The following is a 19,976-nucleotide window of genomic DNA, read 5'->3' on the forward strand; positions in this document are numbered from 1 at the left end:
TCTCACCAATGGAAGGGGAAAGTGGGAGGGGGAAGCTCTCCCACCCCTTTATGATTGACTGTAGGAGATGTTGCCATAAATACTGGCTTGTTCAGCTCGTTCCTGAAGAATTAAAGGTGAAGAGCATTTGCTTATTTGCTTGCTTTTGTTTCTGTCCTCTTTCATGGTGCTGATTTGCTTTTACAGCATGATCTTATTTTTATTAAAAGTTTTTGTTAGCGCTAATGACAGTTGCCCACTCCCTGCTCCTGTCCTTTGCTATGAACATTCTTACACCTGCTAAATCTGTTACCTATCCCTCTTTCCCTAACACCCTGTCCCACCCCCCAAAAAAACAAATAACTTTGGGAGACAGCAAGTAATGGAGCTCCTGTATTAGCTGCAAGAATGCATGCTTTGGTGTGGTGCCGTTCCCCCTTTTTATTATTTTAAGCCACTTTGTCCCGTCACGGTTTTGAAAGTGCTGCTGTAAAATCAAAGCAAAAGCATTTGCTTGCATGCTTGTGATTAATTAGCTGGCCTTCCGGGCTGAGTCTTTTGCCTTAACGGACACTGTGGATGAGCTGAAGGCCAGGCATTTATGTAAAGTATAATCTGACTTTTCTATAGTTTTTTTTTTTGTTATTGTTAAGTTAAGAAATCCAGGTTAAGATTTTTTTTTAAGTAATACTTTGCAACGTATCCACTTTGGCTGCCCCCACCCGAAAAGGCAATATTAGACTGGAATAAATAGCAGTTGTATGTGGGAAATCAGTGGGGAGTATGTTGGAAAATTTTGTACTGTGTGTCCTTTTCTTTCTTGTCCGAATTGCAGTTCAACAAAGCATGATCTGCTCCAGTCCAATAAAGGACCAAGAAGCTTTGTGCAACACTTAATATTTGTCCCTCCCTCCCTTCCTCTTTTGCCTAGATATCAATGACGTAACAGAGATGCAGGGATTTGGTGCCGGCTTGTTTTCGTGGCAGCTGGACCCCTGCAGCCGAGGTTCCTTCTGTCTTTCGTGTTCCACCGGTGGTTCTCCTTACGGTCTCCCCAGCTGCTGCACATGTATCCATGACAGGTGAAATAAACTCTCCAGCATCTGCTTTTCAGCCATCCTGAATAAACCTTGAAGAATTCTTGGCAGAGGAAAAGAAGCTGCGGGGACATGCTGGCGCCAGGAAGACTGTTTGGGCTTTATTTTCGTATTTTAAAATTGTGTGTGCAAATTTGGGGGAGGGGTTGGGGGCAAGAGCTGTGATTGGATCTGAGTGACAGGTTAAAACCTGCACTTCTGCAAATGGGCACCACTTCAGCCAGTGTTGTCTAAGCCAGTGTTTCTCAACCTCAGCACTTTAAGATGTGTGGACTTCAACTCCCAGAATTCTGGGAGTTGAAGTCCACATATCTTAAAGTAGCTGAGGTTGAGAAATACTGGTCTAAGCTGAGAAACTAAGCAGGGCCAAGTCTGGTTAGTTGTTGCATGGGATAGCACCAGGTCATACCAGGGCTTTAATACCAGGCTGAGAAATTGAATTAAAGGCCTCCCTGAAGTCACTCAACATAAACATTCCCACCTGGGAAACACTGGCACGAAATCACTCTACCTGGTGTGGCCTCATCCATAAGGGCTGTCAAGCTTATGAAGTAAGGTGCACTGTGGAGGAGCAACCTAAGCACAAGCTGCACAAGTCTAGAGCCATCAGTGCAGCCACTGCAGTGGCTACGCATGTTTACCCAACATGCGCCAGGACATTCCGTGCCCGAATTGGTCTGACCGGTCATCTTTGGACACACCAGATTTCGTTTTAATGTGACTAATGGTGAGGTTTTCATCGATGACGATGGAGGAACAACACCAGGCTAGGAAACTGAATAATATTCCGGAAATGACAAGCCAGTTTTGTAATGTGGCTCAGAAACTGCATGCTTGCTGAGAGCTGTTTCAACTCCAAGGGGGGTTTCCTTTTTAAAAACCAGGGCAAAAACTACATTTGCTTTAATTTAATTCAAAGACCTTAGAATAATTGCAGATTAACAACTGAATATGAGTCAGCAGTGTGATGTTTCCTAAGAACGAGAGCAGTTTGACAGTGCAAACAGTGAGCCACAATTGTGGGGGCATGGGGGGGTGTCTTTCATTGGATGTGTTCAAGTGGAAGCTAAACAGCACTTTGCAGGGGATGCCTTAATGTGGATTTATGCGCTAAAAAGTGTTAGACTCCATGACCTCAGCAGCCCCTTTTAATTCTAGGATTCTGTAATTCTAGGGCTTTTCCTTGGTTGAGTGTGTGATGGGTATTTGGCCAATGTGGCTAAAATGTGCTAACAGTAGGAAGTCTTTCTCAACCTTTTGACCCTGGAGGAACCCTTGAAATATTTTTCAGGCCTCGGGGAACCCCTGCCCATTCAGGCTCCAATATAGGCCAGAAGTTAAAAAATCACTATATTCATTTCATGCGTAGGCCTGTATATAGGCACGGTATTAACAGTGTTCTTCTTAAACTAAAAATAAAGAATGAAACTTACCTCTTTAATGTGAAGTTGCTGGAATTTGAAATGATTTTTTAAATAGCTCATGATCTCCCAGGGAACCCCTAGGGGCCTCTCGCGGAACCCGAGGGTGCCACAGGACCCTGGCGGAGAACCCCTGCCTTCGATTAAAATGTGCTGTGAAGTTCTCATTGTAATTACACTGTGAGATGATCAGCCCATCTCTGCTTGCTGAACTGTTGTGAAGACAGTGCAAAATAATCCTTAGGTAGATATCTTAAGCACCTTTGGGGAGATGGAGAAGTGGGTGGTAGTGCTGGGGGTAGAATAAATGATGTGTTTGATGCATCCTTTCTGAACGTTGCGTTTTTTTTTCTAACAGGACCCCTCTGAAAATGTTGTGCGAAAGTATGAAGAGGCAGATTGTTTCCAGAGCCTTCTATGGATGTGAGTTCTGTTCACGAGCCTTGATCCCAGCTGCATGTCAGAGCAACAGCCTTCCAGAGCTGGTGCCATCCAGGCAGAAACATCTACAGAAGGGCTCAAAATGAGGAAGTTTACTTATCTATCTATCTATCTATCAAATTTGTCACCGCCCATCTCCTCTCACTAGAGGGACTGAGTCCCTCTGTCCACTAAGTTGGTGGGCAGAGCAACCCAGGACAAACTCCATCCCTTTTATTATGTGGGTTGACATTGCACATGCATTGAAAAGAGGTGGAGGGTGCTCTGCCCACCGTCTTGCCAATTTTGGTCCCCCACTCCCCCCACATGGACACCACTGCATCCGGGTATGTCACATTGCAGCTTCCATCATCCCCAGCCAGCATTACTGCTGGGTGGTCAGGTTGAAAAAGGCACAGCTCTGAACAGGCCCAGCAGCATAGGATGTTCCACTTAAGGGATGATGTGTTGTCCTTCAACTGCATCTGAATGGCGCCAGAGTGGGAGAAAGCAGAACTCAATGCAGGCCACGTGTTTAACAGCCAGCTTTCGTGTGCATGATAAAAGTGCTTTTTATAGCAGGTGTGGTCAAGAAGGGAGTCTGTAGCTGGGAAGATAATGGATTTGAGCTTGATCAGTATCATGATGTTTGAGAAAACCACACCCCTACCTAAACTGGCAGGGCAAGCTACTGTAGATAAACAGGGAGCAAACCCCACACTCACTCGCAGTGATGATGTTACCTAGTTGGGTCATGAAACGTCTGCAAGCCAACAACCAAGCTCAGAGAGCACCAAGGACTCCACAGTTCAACTCTGAGCTACACAGATTCTCTTCTATTGAATTCCATTTAGAACCAGCTGGACATACACTGCCTCCTGTTGGTCAGTAAGTTGCAAAAAGACCACAGGACTCCGCTGTTTTGAACAATAAATGCCACTCCTGTTAAATGCTTGTGTCTTCTCCCCAAAGGGCTTGCTTACTGCCGTCATTTGTCCACCGTCCGGACTCACTTGTCTGCGTTGGTAAATCATTCCATCATCCCACCAGATAAACCCACGAGTGCTGCAGGGGGGCTGACGAAAGAGGTCTGGAGCAAATACCAGAAAGATAAGAAGGTAAGACTGTGTTAGGTTAAAGCAGTGTTTCTCAACCTTGGCAGCTTGAAGATGTGTGGACTTCAACTCCCAGAATTCCCCAGCCAGCCATGAGAGTTGAAGTCCACACAACTTCAAGCTGCCAAGGTTGAGAAACACTGGATTAAAGAGTGGGGTGGCATGTCTCTCTTTCCCATGTATTGCTCATTGACCATGATAAAGATTTCCTCCTCGTTCTTCTGTTCCCTCTCATATTTGTGTGCATAAACACACACACACACGCCCCGCCCCCAAACATGCAGATAGGTACAAAGCTTCTCATCCTGCCAAAATAGATAGACTGAATGTCTTCCCTTACATTTACATAGTGACCCATCTGCAGTCTTTCTGAGATCATCTGTTTCCCAGAATCATTCAGAGAGGGATGAAGCAGGGTGGGGCACCCCATGGGCCTGAATCCTGTTCTTTCTTTTTTTTTTTTTTTGGTGACCCCTAGAAATACCTTGAACTGCATTGCTGAATGTTGGTGTCATCGTTCCTAAAAATCCATTGGGGGCTTCCTGACAATGCAGCAAAGCACAGAAAAAAAAATCCTTTCCCCACCCACCAATTTTATATCTTTCCCAACACATTGCAGGTCTGACTTCCTCCAAAATCTTTCATTGTGGCCCCCGGCATCTGTTGACCTTTGATTGATTATGTGCCATCAAGATGGTGCCGACTCTTAGCAACTACATAGATAGATATTCAGAACGATCTCAGGCTGAGATTTTGCTATTGTGCTAATCAGAACCTGGCGACTACAGGGGAATAAAAGTCATTTGGGAAAATTGAGGGTTGGTAGATTCAAGAACCAGAAGAGCTAGGACTCCCACGCACATTATGGCATAAAAAAATTGTAGAATTTGTCGTTGTAACCTGTGTCCTTTTCTTCCCGTTTTCCCCTTCTGCACTGGGGCACTTTGTGTATCAATGAAAGGGGACTCCACAAAATGTTGTGCCTCAGCAAATTTGTCAGTGTTATAAGATATAACTGTTTGTGATGCCTCAGGTATACCTCTGGAGGCCACCACAGCTCTTGTTGATGGCCACTGCCTTCAATGACTTTGAAAGAAGGGTAGAAAAGACTCATAGATGAGGGAAACTCTGTCGATAGCTGTTGTTGTCCTTAATGGCTCAAATAAAACATCCATGTTCTTTGGCATTGTATCTCTCAACATGGTACAATGTTTATGGGGGCAACAACACAGGGGAGGATCCTAGAGGCCACTGGAGTTGGGTGGCCAATAAATTTAAATAAATAAATGAAGTGTATTTCTGGAGACATTGGCTGGCCATTGTGTGTGCTAGATTAGATCCAACTGGGTTTCCTTATATTCTTAAGAAGAGTAGTCCTCCAGCCTATGTTTCAGGAACAAACTTGTTCTTCTGGATTGCACATTTGTTCTAATTTTCTTGGCCCTAAAGGGAACTATTCATGCATAAGAGGGGACTCATCAGCTTCTTGATCAGAGGGAACTTGCTCTCTGCCTATAGAATTAATTCTAAGCATTTTGTGGGGGAAGTGGAAGAGGGGTTGGCTGGCTAGCTAGGATATCAAATAGAAATGTATTCCACTGCTATGTTATCCTGCAGGCTGTACTTTTTTGGTTGTGGTCAAATCCTAACTTTACAACAAACTCCATCTAAGCAAATAATTGTCTTAACCACAATGAATTAGTCATTGTTAGCTATGAAAGGAAAGAAAGAAAAGATTTTCCAGTTCTGAGTGGGTAGGTGTTCGCTAATTTTCCCATAAATTCTCTCTCAATCTCAATCATCTCAATCCCAAACCCAATCCCAATCTCAGTCTCTCTTCCTTTCATGTTAGAACTACAAGGAATTGGAGCTGCTCAGACGTGTCTACTACGGTGGGGTGCAACATGAAATTCGGAAGGAGGTGTGGCCATTCTTGCTGGGACACTACAAGTTTGGCATGAACAAGAAGGAAATGGACTTGGTACTTGTTTGTCTTCAGTATTTCAGAGAGAGGTTCTAGAAGATAATTATTAAATTCCTTGGGAGACTCAGTAATAAAATATACAAAGAGATCTAGATTCGGTCCCCAGCATTTCTGTTTAAAAGGATGAGATAGTGGAGGATGGGAAAAACTTCTCCCCGTGTCCCTGAAAAACCATGCACAGTTGAAATAAGAAAATACTGAGCTTTGCAAAGTTTGCTGGCTGGGATTTTGAGAAGCAAAACAGATGGAAATGTTTACGTTCTCCCTGAACTTTTTATCATGAGAGCTAGAAAGCGCCCATGGCAAGGTCAATGTGACCTTCAGGGTTTCTGCTTAGGGTTGAGCAGATTTGTCATAGATTGGATCATTGCTTGTGTTTCTATGGAATTGCTGGCCTTAAATAAATCCTCCCCTTCCTTCCTAAGGTGGATGAAGACATTGCACACCAATATCAGAAGGTGATGACTGAGTGGAAAGCCTGTGAGGTGGTTGTGAAGCTTCGAGAGAAAGAATCCCAAACTGCCACCAAGTTTTCCTCCGGGAGCAGCATAGATAGTCACGTGCAGCGGCTAATCCACAGGGACTCCACCATCAGCAATGATGTAAGATGATCGGTTGTGTCCATATCATCTGTCATAAGACCATCTGCAAAGAGCTGCCATCTCCTTCCATTTTTCCATGTCTTAGGCTTAGCCAAGCAGATCCTTCTAAGGAGACCATGCAAGGACAACCTTTCTCTTGCACTTCTGTCCCCTGACAACCGATATCCAGAAGGAGACGCTGCAAACAAATGTTGCAGCAACATGTCTTTCCTTCTAAAAATATCCAGCCAGCTATTCCATCTTTGATTCAGCTGTATTGATCCATTTTGTGTTTTTCCAAGTGCCCCTTTATGTTCTGAGTATGCTCAGGGTTCACTGTATTTCATGGGGAGAATTATAATCATGTTTCTCTACATTATAGATTCCTGCAAGTCTGCTCTTTATTTATTTATTTGTTTGTTTGTTTGTTTGTTTGACCACCCAACTCACACACAGTGACTCATGGAAGTTTCAAGGCAGAGGAAGACAAGGAGGCTTCCTTGCCTCCATGACAACTTCTACAAACAGGACAAATTGGCAGAATCTTTGTATCTCACAGTAGAATTCAATGACTTCCATACCTGAGATACCATTTTACCCCCTATAATGATGCCAAAGCTGAGTGAAAGTTAGTGATAAGCTGCAGGGGATTATTGGGGAAGTACATCATGGGCAGTGTGGGAATGTCATAGAAAGATGAGGAAAGTTCAGAGGGTCCTTGGTGCCCCCTGAATTGCAGGTTGGTGTTGTGGGGCTTTGTAGCAGTGCAAGAGATGACAACTTCCAGAGCCTCCAGGATGGTCCCTAGGGTGGCCTAGGAAGAAGCTCAATAGATAATGGTAGGCTGGGAGTTGGATGGGATGGGGTGACTGCCCAGGCCAATCAGAGAGGTGGTGGTGGAGTGGCAGCAGCAGTGCCAGTGATTTGGTGTTGGGTAGGACACAGTGCTGGGCTGGAGGCACTGCCAATCAGCTGCTAGAGTTGACGATGACACACAGCAGTGGTGGCAATGCCAAGTTCAGCTGCAGGTGATCTCCTGGCAGCTTCCTTTGTTCAGTCGGGACAGTGGCAGCAATCCAGAGACATCTGGCCTTGGCGTTCTGGAGTGCTTGGGCACCCAGCTGCCAGGATGAGCAGCAGAGGGAGTGGACCAGTGGTGGTGCTGGAGGCTGGCCTGAGTTTGTGGATGTTATGGAGTGCACACCATTTGTGCAGCTGTTGGCAGTATGTCTCAGGTGATTTCCATCTGTGGCATCTGAACAAAATACTTTTGAACTGTGGACTGAGGGGATCCTGGTAGATGGTCTTTGTGGACTGGTGGCAGCTAAGGTGGAGGTGTCAGCAACCTTTAGATCACCCCAGCCTTAGGGAAGTCCAGTGTTGTTTTATGCTTCCAAATGCCCTGCTGAGAGTGAGTGTGAACCATGAGTGTGGTGTTATATGTATGTGTGTATGTGGTGGGAAGATGGCTGATTGGCTAGAACTTGGGATTACTGAGTGCTGACCCAAAGAGCAGAATGGTTAGGTGGTTGGGTTTGGTGGTGTCATCTGGGTGTTGGATGGGGCTCTCTGACCTGGAGGAGAAATGGGATGGGTTGGGGGAGTTGGTTTGTTCTGGGGGAAGGGAGGCAGTAACATCTCAGTGGTGATGGGCAGAAAGAGATTTGGTAGGGGGCAGGCCATTCTCAGAGAAGGTGGTCTTGGTTCTTGGACTGATTCTGCGTTCCTGGGCTCTGCTCCAGGACCTGGTCATCAGACCTTCAGTAGCTCTTGTCTCTGGCTATTGCTACTGAATGCCGGGTCAGCCTGTAATAAGGCCTTTCTCATCCAGGACCTAATCATGGAGGAAAGGGTTGACCTGACATACGTAACTGAGACCAGCTTCAGGGTAGAGTTAGCAGGTTGGCTGTAGTCATCTGGGAGATCCTTGTGGCTTTCACTGCTCTGCACATAACTAGATATGAAATCTTGTTTGTGATGTTTTTTTGTCTGTTGTTTTCAGCAAAATGTTAGCTGCCCAGAGTCGTATTACAAGATGGACAGCTATATAAATTGAATCAGGGGATATTATGGTAGTATTCCCATAGGAACAGCTGATTGTTCCTCTAATCCAAAGGTCTACAGCAGAGTTTCTCAACCTTGACAACTTGAAGATGTGTGGACTTTAACTCCCAGAATTCCCCAGCCAGTTGAAATCCACACATCTTCAAGTTGCCAAGGTTGAGAAACACTGGTCTACAGTGTAGAGCTCTGCAAATAATCTCCTCCTCCTCCTTCTTCATGCTTCTTAGAAAAGAGTCCACATCCTTGAAGGGTCAGTCACAGCACTATGACATTCCAGATTCAACGACAAAGAAAGAAATGGGGCCAGGACAAAATCTGACAAAGCTTGATGACTTTTAATGGGTTCATTGTGTATATTGAATAGGATCCCTTCCCATGTATTTAACAATTTCCCCCTTCTATCACATGGAAATGGGCAAGTTTTGAAGGGGCTTTAGAACCACACAGAATGTTGAAGATCGCATATATGCTGATTGAGCCCTGAATCTATTTCCTTATTTTTATGTTTTATATCTTGCTTTTCTGCTTGTAAGGGAATCACTAAATTGCTATACATTCCATTAGGCATAAATTAACCCTTCCAAGATTTCTCTTTAGGGATACTTGGCCCACTTTCATCTCCCTCCCCAGACCTTCACTTTCCAAATAATTATGTAAATTTAATTCATGGTTGCAGATGGGTTCAGGCAGGGGTCTCTATTCTTCCCTCCATCCCCATTTTCTCTTTTTTTTGCTTTCTCCCTCCTTGGGTGACCGCAAGGATGGATGATGAAAACCAAATGGGCCACAGAGGTGGAATGCCTAGAGAAGATCCACCTTCATGGAGCCCATCTAGGATTTCATTTCAATCATAGATGTCAAAAGAGTTACCTCTCTGGTACCTCCTTTGCACAGCATAAGGAAATTAATGAATGGGGGAATAGTTTAACCTTAGACAAAGCTGGGTCTGTTTTAACCCTCTGTGGATAAGTTGACTAGTCAGTTGACCTCTATGTAGTCTTTTCATGACATAATAATGTCCCTCCCTGACAATGATCCCATCAAGACTGTTATGGGAATAGAGGCCCTGAAGTACCTAGAAGGGAGTCACATAGAAAGCAGGGTATGGAATAATGGATTTTACTTAAAGGAAGGCAGATTCCAGTTGAATGTTAAATTTCCTAACAGTAAGAGAATTTGAAGACTGGAACCAGGGTCCAAGATAAAGGCTTCTCCATTGTTAGATGTCTTTGAGCAGAAGCTAAATAGACCATTATTGGGAATTTAATTTGGGTTCCCACCCTGCATGGAGATTGGACTCAAGGGCTTCTTTCAATTCTATGGCTGTGTTTACACCTCATGTTTAATGAAGTCAGTTACAAACCAAGCAGCTGAATTCACCCAACATGGGAAGATTAGTTTTAGTGGCTTGGACTGACATGTGAATGCAGGCTGTTTGATTGGTTTATGGTTCAGGTTATAGCAAGGACCCAGGATGTGGGTTAATCCACTAAGCACCTTCAGCAGAGAAGAGAGACCCTATGACTCTTTTCTTAAATTAATCTCTCCTTCTTTCTCCCTGACCAACATACTGTTCTTCTCAGGTATTTATTTCTGTAGATGAAATGGACTCAGTAGACCGAGAGCTGAAGGCACATGAAGAACAGTCTTTGACCAGGGTTTGCTTAGATGCACCAACAGTTGTGGTGGCAGTTGATCAACAACAGTCAGTGGAGTTTGATTCTCCAGACTCTGGGCTCCCTTCTTCTCGGAATTACTCAGTTACATCAGGCATCCTCTCCAGCATCGATGATGGGCAGAGCATCTGCTTTGAGGATGGGACCGAAGAGGAGACTGGTCCTGAGCTGCAGAGACCGGATTTGGATCATGCTTCACCAATCAAGGGCTTGGCCCCTGCAGGCTTTGTAATGGAGGAACAGCCGTGTTCTCAAATGGACTCTAAAGCAGCCGCAGAAGACAGCATCTCTGTGTGCTCGGCTGCTTATACGGTAGGTAAAGGCCAAGGGTGGTCATGCAATGTTAATTGGGACTGGAATTTCTGTCGCTAAGCGATGCAGTCGTAAAACATGATGTCATGTGACCTCATTGCTTAATGATAGCAATCCCTGTTGCTGTCAGTAAGAGAAGATCGCGGGTTGTTAAGTGAGGGCCTCATGCGACTGAGACTTGCGACTTCCTGCCAGCTTCCAACAGGCAAAGTCAATGGGGAAGCCGGCAGGAAGTTACAAGTCCTGGTCACAACAGTCCTTTACTTAGGTGGCTCATAAGCAGGCCAGTGGGTGGGTGAGTGCTACGGAGTGCGGCCAGGCAGGAGACAGGTGTGCGGTGCAAGTACAGCAAGGCTGGGAGGGGTATGGTATGGTGGGGTACAAGTGTGGCAGAGCTGAGGAGTTGGTGATGTGGCACAACTGTGGCAAGACTGGGTGGTGCGTGGTGCAGCATGACTGGCGGGGCCAGGGGTGTGCAACACGGCACAGCACAAGCGCAGCAAGGCCAGGGGCATGCAGCAGGGCATGAGTGCGGCAAGGCCAGGGGGTGCCCGGTTCAGAGCAATGTGGCAAGGCTGGCGGGTGCGCACTTGCCGTGCTGCCTGGGGGCTCCTCGGGAGAAAAAGCAGTGGGAGCAGGAGCGACTTATGGGAGTGACTTGCGACCTTTCCTGCCGGCTTTCTCATTTACTTTGCTTGTGGGAAGCCAGCAGGGAAGGTTGCAAATGGTGATCATGTGACTGTGGGACAATGCAACTGTCATAAGCGCGAGCTGGTTACCAAGTGCCCGGATCGTGATCACATGACTGCGGGGGCACTGCGATGGTCACAACTTTGAGGACCGGTCATAAGTCCCCCTCATTCAGCACCATTGTAACTTTGAACAGTCGCTGAATGAGTGGTCAGTAAGCGAGGACCACCTGTACTGAGAAGAAAGGTAAGATTTCAGTGACTTCCACTGCACATAATGTCCAAATACCATGTTCTTCATCTGGAGCTGTTCTCTGGTTATCACAAGAGCCAGAATGGTGGAGTGGTGAAGGTGCTAGACTAGGAGTGGGGAGACCCAGGTTCTAGTTGCCCCTCAGCCACGGAAGCTCCCAGGGTGACTTTGGGCTAGTCTCTCTCACCCCGAGAGCCAGTGTGGTGCTGTGGTGAAGGGTTTGAATGAGGAGTGGGAAGATCCAGATTCTAGTCTCTCCTCAGCCAAGTGTAGCGGGGAAGGTGCTGGACCAGGAGCAGGAAGAACCAGGTCTGAGTCTCACCTCAAAGGTTTCTGGCTAACTTTGGACCAGTCTTTCTCTCTCTCTCAGCCCAACCTAATTCACAGGATTGTTATTCTGGCGAAAAATAGGTGGAGAGAATGCTCCGTGCAGCGTCCTGAGCTCCTGAACAAAAAGTGGAATATAATAAATAAATCACCTCCTCTGTTAAAAGGGTGGACAGAGGGCATTGCATTTATGAACTATCCTTCCCAGTGAGGAAGCCAACTCCTCCCCAACTTTTATTCACCCAGAGGTTTCACCTAGTTTTAATTGTGTTTTTATTACTTATTCGTTTAGCTATTTAAAAGACTCACATGACCGCCCGTCTTAAAAAACAGAACTCTGGGCGGCTCACAACAGTCATGCAAAACCAAACATAAAAACAAGAAAAACAAAACACAGTAAAACAAAAATCTGGCACCACAATCAATCTCCTTTGATGCAACCAAAACTGCTATTTTCCAGCTCCATCTTCCCATTTTTGTCCATTGCGTGGAATTGCTGCCTTTTTCTCTTGCTTAAACTGCGACACCTGCCATGATGATTTTGCTGTCTGGCGTCTTAGAAATCTTTTAAATAAAATAACCCACCATGTTAAAAGAGGAAGGATGGAAATGAGGTTTGTATTATCTCAAATATGGGTGTCTCTCGTGCCCATGAGAAAAACTAGAATGTGGTTTATTCTAGTTTTTCTTGGATACTTTTAAAAAAGATCCAAGATCAGAATCAGTTTGTCACCATTTTTAAAATGTGAAATTTAGACCGAAAGCTGCTTATTTTGAAAACTGTTATGATACAAACAGATAGCCTTATATAGTCTTCCTACTAAATATTTTGCCCTGTCCCATTCTTCCTGCAAAAAGCTCAAGGTGATAAACGTATTTATCCACCCATTTTATCCTCATAGTAACCTTGCATGTGGTTGGTTAGGCTAAGATGGCAACCATAAAATCATAGGAATGTGCATTTAGCACATAGTGACACCTCTGCTTTTACACATTTACCTGCAGAAATTGATTTTAAAAGGATGAACATCTAAAATCATTCCATCCTGCAAAGATTAGATACAACAGACAATACCCATCTTTGTTCAGCAACAGATTTATAACATATGTTTGTATTTTCCAGATAGAAATGCTGGACACTGTTGCCTTAAACTTACATAGAATTGATAAAGATGTTCAGAGGTGTGATAGAAATTACTGGTATTTCACTGCTGAGAATCTGGAAAAGCTTCGAAATATTATGTGCAGGTAAGTTAAACCTAAGAGACAGCAACATCTGGAAACTTTAGGACCCTTGGCATCTGGAGTCAGTTGCAGCAGAGCAGAGTGAATCTTGAGATTGCCCAGTAGAACATCAGTGAGTGGCTTTGTGGGTGGCTGTGATCCCCTAGAATGTGTTGATCTGGGCTTTCCAAGGCTGGTTTGGGCAATTCCAGCTATTTGACCGAGAATCTATGGAACATTATTGCTCATTGTAGGCCTTGAACATCGCATTTTTTAAATAAAATGTGTGCCCTTTGGCCAACAAAAGGTTGCCTTCATTCTGTTTTCATGATTGTTGTTTATTCGTTCAATCGCTTCCGACTCTTCATGACTTCGTGGACCAGCCCATGCCAGAGCTTCCTGTCGGTCGTCAACACCCCCAGCTCCCCCAGGGACGAGTCCATCACCTCTAGAATATCATCCATCCACCTTGCCCTTGGTCGGCCCCTCTTCCTTTTGCCCTCCACTCTCCCTAGCATCAGCATCTTCTCCAGGGTGTCCTGTCTTCTCATTATGTGGCCAAAGTATTTCAGTTTTGCCTTTAATACCATTCCCTCAAGTGAGCAGACTGGCTTTATTTCCTGGAGGATGGACTGGTTTGATCTTCTTGCAGTCCAAGGCACTCTCAGAATTTTCCTCCAGCACCACAGTTCAAAAGCATCGATCTTCCTTCGCTCAGCCTTCCTTATGGTCCAGCTCCTTATGGTTTTCATGATAGATGGTCATTATCATTCCCGAAGTATTTATGTGTATGTGTTTATACATATATTTTATACACATACACATGCACATGGTGGAAACCACCTTGAGTTAAACTCAGGGCTTAATAGCAACTATATGGATACGTGGTTGCTCACAATATAGAAGTGGTTTTGCCATTTCCTTCTTCCCCAACGTTCTCTTGACCATCCAGCCTAGGCGCTCTTCCATCCAAGTTTTAACCTGACCCTCCATAGCTTTCTTCGGGGTCCGTCAGAGTTGCTGACATTTGCCATCTCTCTTCCTCGCTCATTGGTGTCCAACTCTCTCAAAACTCTCTTCATCTTTGTAATCTCTTTGTATTCCTGTTTGATTTATTTTCTTTTTATATTAAGTACCTGTATACCAAGAAACTGGAGTGAGAAGTGCTTTATTGTGGATTTCCTTTGTAGATACAAACATGCTCAGTCCTCCTATCAAGGACTGGTGTAACCAAAACCTCCATGCCTGGTACAAGCAGATTTTGAAAGACCTGTGTTTTGCAAAAGTACAAAACATGTAGCCTTCAGCTTACAGAATTCTCAGCAATGGCAGTGCTGGCTGGAGAATTGTGGGAGTTGAAGGCCACACATCCAGAGAGAGCCAGGGTTGGAGAAGGATGCTTTAAAACCTTATGCCCTCCAGCAAAAACATTTTCCATGGATTGGAGGAGACCGTACCAAAATTCTGCAGGTCAGATGAGTAGAGGAGGCATTTCATTTTTACAATTCCCATTTCACTTTGGCTTGGGATCCAAGTCAGAAAGCTATTGATTTAGAGACTAATTCCAGGGCTGTACCATCTTTGTCTTGTGATGGGATTGTGCTCTCCCAGAAAAAGCAGACTTGCAGCCTGGGGATCTTCCTGGACTCAGGGATCATGCGCAAGAAGCAAATGGAGATTGAGGCCAAGGGGGCTTCCGCCCACCTTCAGCTGCTGCACCAGTTGCAGCCTTGCCTGGAACATGATGCACTGAAGATGGTTGTTGCTATCACCTCTTGAGTTAGATGGCTGTAATTTTCTCTGCGTGGAGCTGTCCTTGAAGACCAGCTGGAAACTTCAGCTGGTCCAGAATCTAATGGCTTGCATACTTAATGGGCAGTCATGGATACAGCCATATCACACCTCTGCTGTGGGAGCTACACTGGTTATTGGTAGGTTTCCAAGTGCAAGTCAAGATGCTGATCACTATCTGCAAAGCCCCATGTGGCCCAGGGCCTGGATATCTCAGAGACTTCATTTCTCTGATAATTTCTGGTGGTTCTGCTTAAACAGTTAAGGAGCACCTGTTAAGGATCCCCACCCATCAGGAGGTGTGGTGGGGAGGGGCCCAACGGCAACTGCTCTCTGTAACTAGCCCTCCTCCTTTGGAATGACTTCCTCCCTGAAAGAAGGGTGGCCTCCACCCTCATGGCCTTCCAGGAGCAGGTGAAAATCTGAAAATCTGGCTCTTCTATAAGGTCTTTAGGGATTAAGGTTACCCCAGTGGCACCACACCAAACAATTTTTATCTCATTAATTTCAGTACCTAATTTGGGGAATAGGGTTTTGGATTTTACCGTTTGAATTAATTATCATATTTACTACTTGTACTATTTTTTTTTTTTTGGTAAGCTTGTAAGCCACCTAAAGTCCATTAGGTTTCAGGCTGTGGACAAATCTCCTAAAGAAATAAAATGTCTTCCTGGTTCATTTTGATCCAAATGACATTCTATGTCAGTGTTTCTCAACCTTAGCAACTTTAAGCTGAATGGACTTCAACTCCCAGAGTTCCCCAGCCAGCAATGCTGGCTGGGGAATCCTGGGAGTTGAAATCCATACAGCTTGAAGTTGCTAAGGTTGAGAAACACTGTTCTAAGTTCTCTTCGTGACTGTTTGAAAAAGCAGCAGCCATCTTGTAATGAACAACTGTGCGTTAAAGCAACATTTCTCTCTCTCTATTGTAGCTATGTTTGGGAACATTTGGAAGTAGGCTACGTCCAAGGAATGTGTGATCTTTTAGCTCCTCTCATGGTTATACTTGACAAAGGTAAGAAATCCCACAGTTGTGTTTTCTAGTTTGTGCAGCCCTTGGTGCCTATATCCCTGTCAATCTATGTCTGTCTGTCATATCATATGCAAATAGCCCTCTCCTTTCCCAGAGCATTGGCACATCCAGACATCACTGGAGAAGTATCACTGGGCTCAGAGGAACCTTAAATTTGCAAAAAAAAAAAAAAAAACCATAAGCAGAAAAATTGTGGGAGCCCCCCCCACCTGCAAAAGTAGCCCCAGGAGGACTGAGCATGCCCAGTGGGGACAAAATACTGACTGCTAGAGAGAAAGAACGAATGGGATGATGGGTAATGAGGCAGGTGCAATTTTGAAGGCAGCCATTGCATCAGAGAGTCATTAGAAATGAGGCTGAAAATAGAATTGCCCATTACATAAAGCCTTTATGCAAAGCACTGGTCATCATACAGTTAGTGTCCTGTCTCAGGCCAGGCACACGCAAATACACAAGAGGCAGTTGCAGGCTTTTACTTATAAGAAGCAGCAACAAAAGCAGTGTGCAAACACACGCACGTAAAGGCAACCCAGCCCTCACAAGGCCAGCAGCTAGCTTAAATAAAGAGTTCAAAGTCCAGGGAGCAGGCGCAAGGATGGTCAGGCCGTCCAGGAGTCCAAAGCGTCGGGGAGGTTGTCAGCCAGTCCGGGGTCAGAGTCAAAAGGCGCAGAGAGTCAGAGTTAACAAATGGTGGTTTCCAACAGCCGTCTTGGGCTGGTAGCTAGTCTGAAATAAGAGCAGCCCCGGTGGGGCTCGTTTAGGAGGGCGGGGCTGCTCCCTTGCAAGTAACCTCGCTGGCTTCCTCTGTTCTGCTCTTCGCTCTGCTCTCCGTGCTCCTGCATTGGGAGGGGGTGACAATTCTGAGTCCTCATCTTCCCTGAGCAGCGGCAGCTGTCCCCGCTGATCGCTGGCCGGCCCCGCCTCCTCTGCCTGCTCAGGCGGCTGTTTGTCCAGTGACCCCAGAGCTGACTGCTCATCCTCCAAGGCCACTTCAGCAGCCAGCTGCCCTTCTTCGACTTCTGACTCTGAATCTGAGCCCCCCACGACAGGTAGTCCTCGCTTAACGACCACAATTGAGCCTGGACTTTCGGTTGCTAAGTGAAGAGGTCATTAAGCGAATCGACCTGATTTTACCACCTTTTTTGCAGTGGTCATTAAGTGAACCATGTGGTTGTTAACTGAACCATGTGGTTATTAAGCGAATCACACAGTTCCCCATTGATTTTGCTTGCCAGAAGCCAGCTGGGAAGGTCGAAAATGGCAGTCACGTGACCATGGGATGCTGCAATGGTCATAAATGCGAACCAGTTGCCAAGCACCCAAATCATGATCACGTGACCATGGGGATGCTGAGACTGTCCTAAGTGTGAACACTGGTTGTAAGTTGGTTTTTTTAGCACCGTTGTAAGTCTGAATCATCACTAAACAAATGGTCATTAAGTGAGGACTGTACTCTGAAATCTGTCACTCTGCCAGGTAGACTCCCAGCTTCTCTCAGGCCCACCCCTCCCAAATCACTCTTTAATCCCCCCTCCCTCTGAAATTTCAACTGAGAAGGAGGTACCTTGCGTTACCATGCTTTGATTGACAGTTCTAACATCCAGTCATGCTAGCTTGTCTAGCAGAGTTAACCAACCTAAATCCCTCCAAACCATTGTCAGTGGCTCCCAGAGATCTTCAAATGATTGCATTTAATTTTCAGTGTGAATGAAAGGGAAACTATGAAACACGTGATGGTCATAATATTATTACTTTCCAGTTGCATTAATCTATATGTTACTAAGACTCTCGTGACTGTAACCTTTAACTAGGCAAAACGGTGTGTCATAGGGCAAAACTTTTTCAACCAAGGGACCTCAAATGGGCTAACTTACAGAATGCACCCAAAATCCGGGACCCATGACTCCCTTGGAATAGGAATTTGGCAAATTTTATAAAACATTTTATGACATAAAACATTATCATAAAACATGTTATGACATTACAAAATGTCATAAAGCATTTCCTGTGGTCAACTCCCGATATTTGACTGAGCGATACAGTTCAACATGGGCTACTTTCAAGGCAGATACATCTCTGAATGTCTCCCTGAATTTTGTAGAACTTTTCCAGTGAAGGCACTACATTAGAATATTGAAGGCATTGAGGAATCTGGTAAGGAAAGATCTCTGAAACGATGACCCAACGGGCCATGGGTTGTCTAGTAACACTTAATGTCCTGGTTCCTTCCATTATGATTTAGAGTGTGGTCCTCAGCATGCTACTTCAAGGCTGGCCTGGAACAGTTGTATTCTTGTGTTGTAGAGGTCTGCAGTGCTTGCTGGCTAAAGGCAGATAATAAATATTGGTTTCTTTAAACAATTTTGGATAATTCATGGAGCTAATGCCTATCTTGGCCTACCTTGGTTTTAGATGAGCTGGCTTACAGCTGCTTTACTCATCTCATGAAGCGAATGAGCCAGAATTTCCCCAATGGAGGTGCCATGGACACACATTTTGCAAACATGAGGTCTCTTATCCAGGTGGGTTTTATATCGGCATGTGTATTTAAAAGATTTTTATCTCTTCTTGATGATCTTTCTGAAGCTTAGGGAACGTTAGCACAGCTAACAGCAATACAAAACTAAGAATAAAACCAAATATATCACAGGATACTTTGATTATTGGGCAGATATAAGTAATCATAGGTTATTGTAATCATAATAAAATAGGTAATCACAATAATATCTCCCCCCCCAGAAAAAAGGACAAGGTCAACAATAAATCAACTGTTCTCCACAGTTCAAGCCCATTAAAAACTTTGGTAAATAACACCTGGAGCCTGGACTACGCTTGGCTTGCTTCTTGCTTCTGTAACAGCAGGCAGAGTGAACCAGATGTTGCATTTATCTCTTAGGAGAGTTTGGGGGTGAGGAGTTGAAGTGGATTCCCTGGCAAATGTTGCCTTTAAGTCAGGAGTTTGTGCTTGGCTAACTTGAAAACCTGAGAATGGAAGAGGACTTTCCACGGGTGGTGCTGTGGCTATGCAAACAGTGCTGATGGGAGAGATTTGGTGTCTGGGGCTGTGGGCTGAGTTCTCTAGATGATGCACTGCTGGATCTCACAGGACAGGTAGATAACACTGGGCAGAGTTCCTAAGGAAGCACAGCTGCAATGAGGAAAAAAATGAAGAACAGAAGAAGCCGAAGAAGGTTCACAAAGGCACCTTTTGTGTCCTCCCTGTAGTCCTGAGTTGGAAGCACGTGAGCAATAGCATATAGGTTTTCACTATAGTCTCTAGCAGGGTTTCTCAGCCGGGGTTCCTTGACACCCCAGGGTTCCATGAGAGGTCCCTAGGGGTTTGATTTATTTTTAAAATTATCTCAAATTCAGGCAACTTCACATTAAAGAGGTGAGTTTCATTCTTTATTTTTAGTTTAAGAACACTGTTAATATATACGTACAGGCCTACACATGAAACAGATATAATAATTTTGTAACTTCGGCCTATATTTGAGCCTGAATGTGCAGGGGTTCCCCAAGGCCTGAAAAATATTTCAACGGTTCCTCCAGAGTCAAAAGGTTGAGAAACCCTGGTCTCTAGACTAGAGATCCTAACTTGCATGCAATAGAAGGATCATGGCCGAACTTTGTTGTCCCTGTGTCACATAGGCTGAAGTGTGCCCAAACCAACCAGCTCTCTCCTTACTGCTACAGGAAATGCTGCATGTGGACAGGTCCAAATCAGGCCGGAAACCTGGTGTATACCTTCTGTATTACTAAAGTGTGAAAGCCTCGATTGACCAAAGCCATGGTGGGTGGTTGAGGGCAAGATCAGTGGGCCCACCTGGTGATGAACGTGCCATATGGAAAATTGCCATTTGGGATGGAAGAAGTAAATGGTAAAGAGGATGAATTAACAAATGAAACGAAATGGAAGAGAGATACTGGCTTGTCTGTGAAAATAAGAGAAAAGATAAAGATATAATAGGTCTGAATGAAGGTGGTCTGATCTTGTAGAGTGGCTGGCT

At 44.9% G+C, this 19,976-nt stretch overlaps 1 protein-coding gene across 4 annotated transcripts in view; it reads left to right on the plus strand.

Annotated features, from left to right (window-relative positions):
* Positions 1 to 19,976, plus strand: part of SGSM2 (small G protein signaling modulator 2) — a 126,452-nt gene that overhangs the window by 93,336 nt on the left and 13,140 nt on the right. For all 4 annotated transcript variants that reach the window (XM_063297138.1, XM_063297130.1, XM_063297121.1 and 1 more), the window contains 9 exons: positions 911 to 1,061; positions 2,856 to 2,920; positions 3,890 to 4,035; positions 5,885 to 6,013; positions 6,442 to 6,618; positions 10,245 to 10,649; positions 13,042 to 13,166; positions 15,866 to 15,948; positions 18,379 to 18,488. In XM_063297138.1, the coding sequence (XP_063153208.1) occupies positions 911 to 1,061; positions 2,856 to 2,920; positions 3,890 to 4,035; positions 5,885 to 6,013; positions 6,442 to 6,618; positions 10,245 to 10,649; positions 13,042 to 13,166; positions 15,866 to 15,948; positions 18,379 to 18,488 (1,391 nt within the window). The remainder of the gene's footprint in view (positions 1 to 910; positions 1,062 to 2,855; positions 2,921 to 3,889; positions 4,036 to 5,884; positions 6,014 to 6,441; positions 6,619 to 10,244; positions 10,650 to 13,041; positions 13,167 to 15,865; positions 15,949 to 18,378; positions 18,489 to 19,976) is intronic.

This window comes from Candoia aspera, chromosome 1 (assembly GCF_035149785.1).
Source record: "Candoia aspera isolate rCanAsp1 chromosome 1, rCanAsp1.hap2, whole genome shotgun sequence".
Classification (NCBI taxonomy): Eukaryota; Metazoa; Chordata; class Lepidosauria; order Squamata; family Boidae; genus Candoia; species Candoia aspera.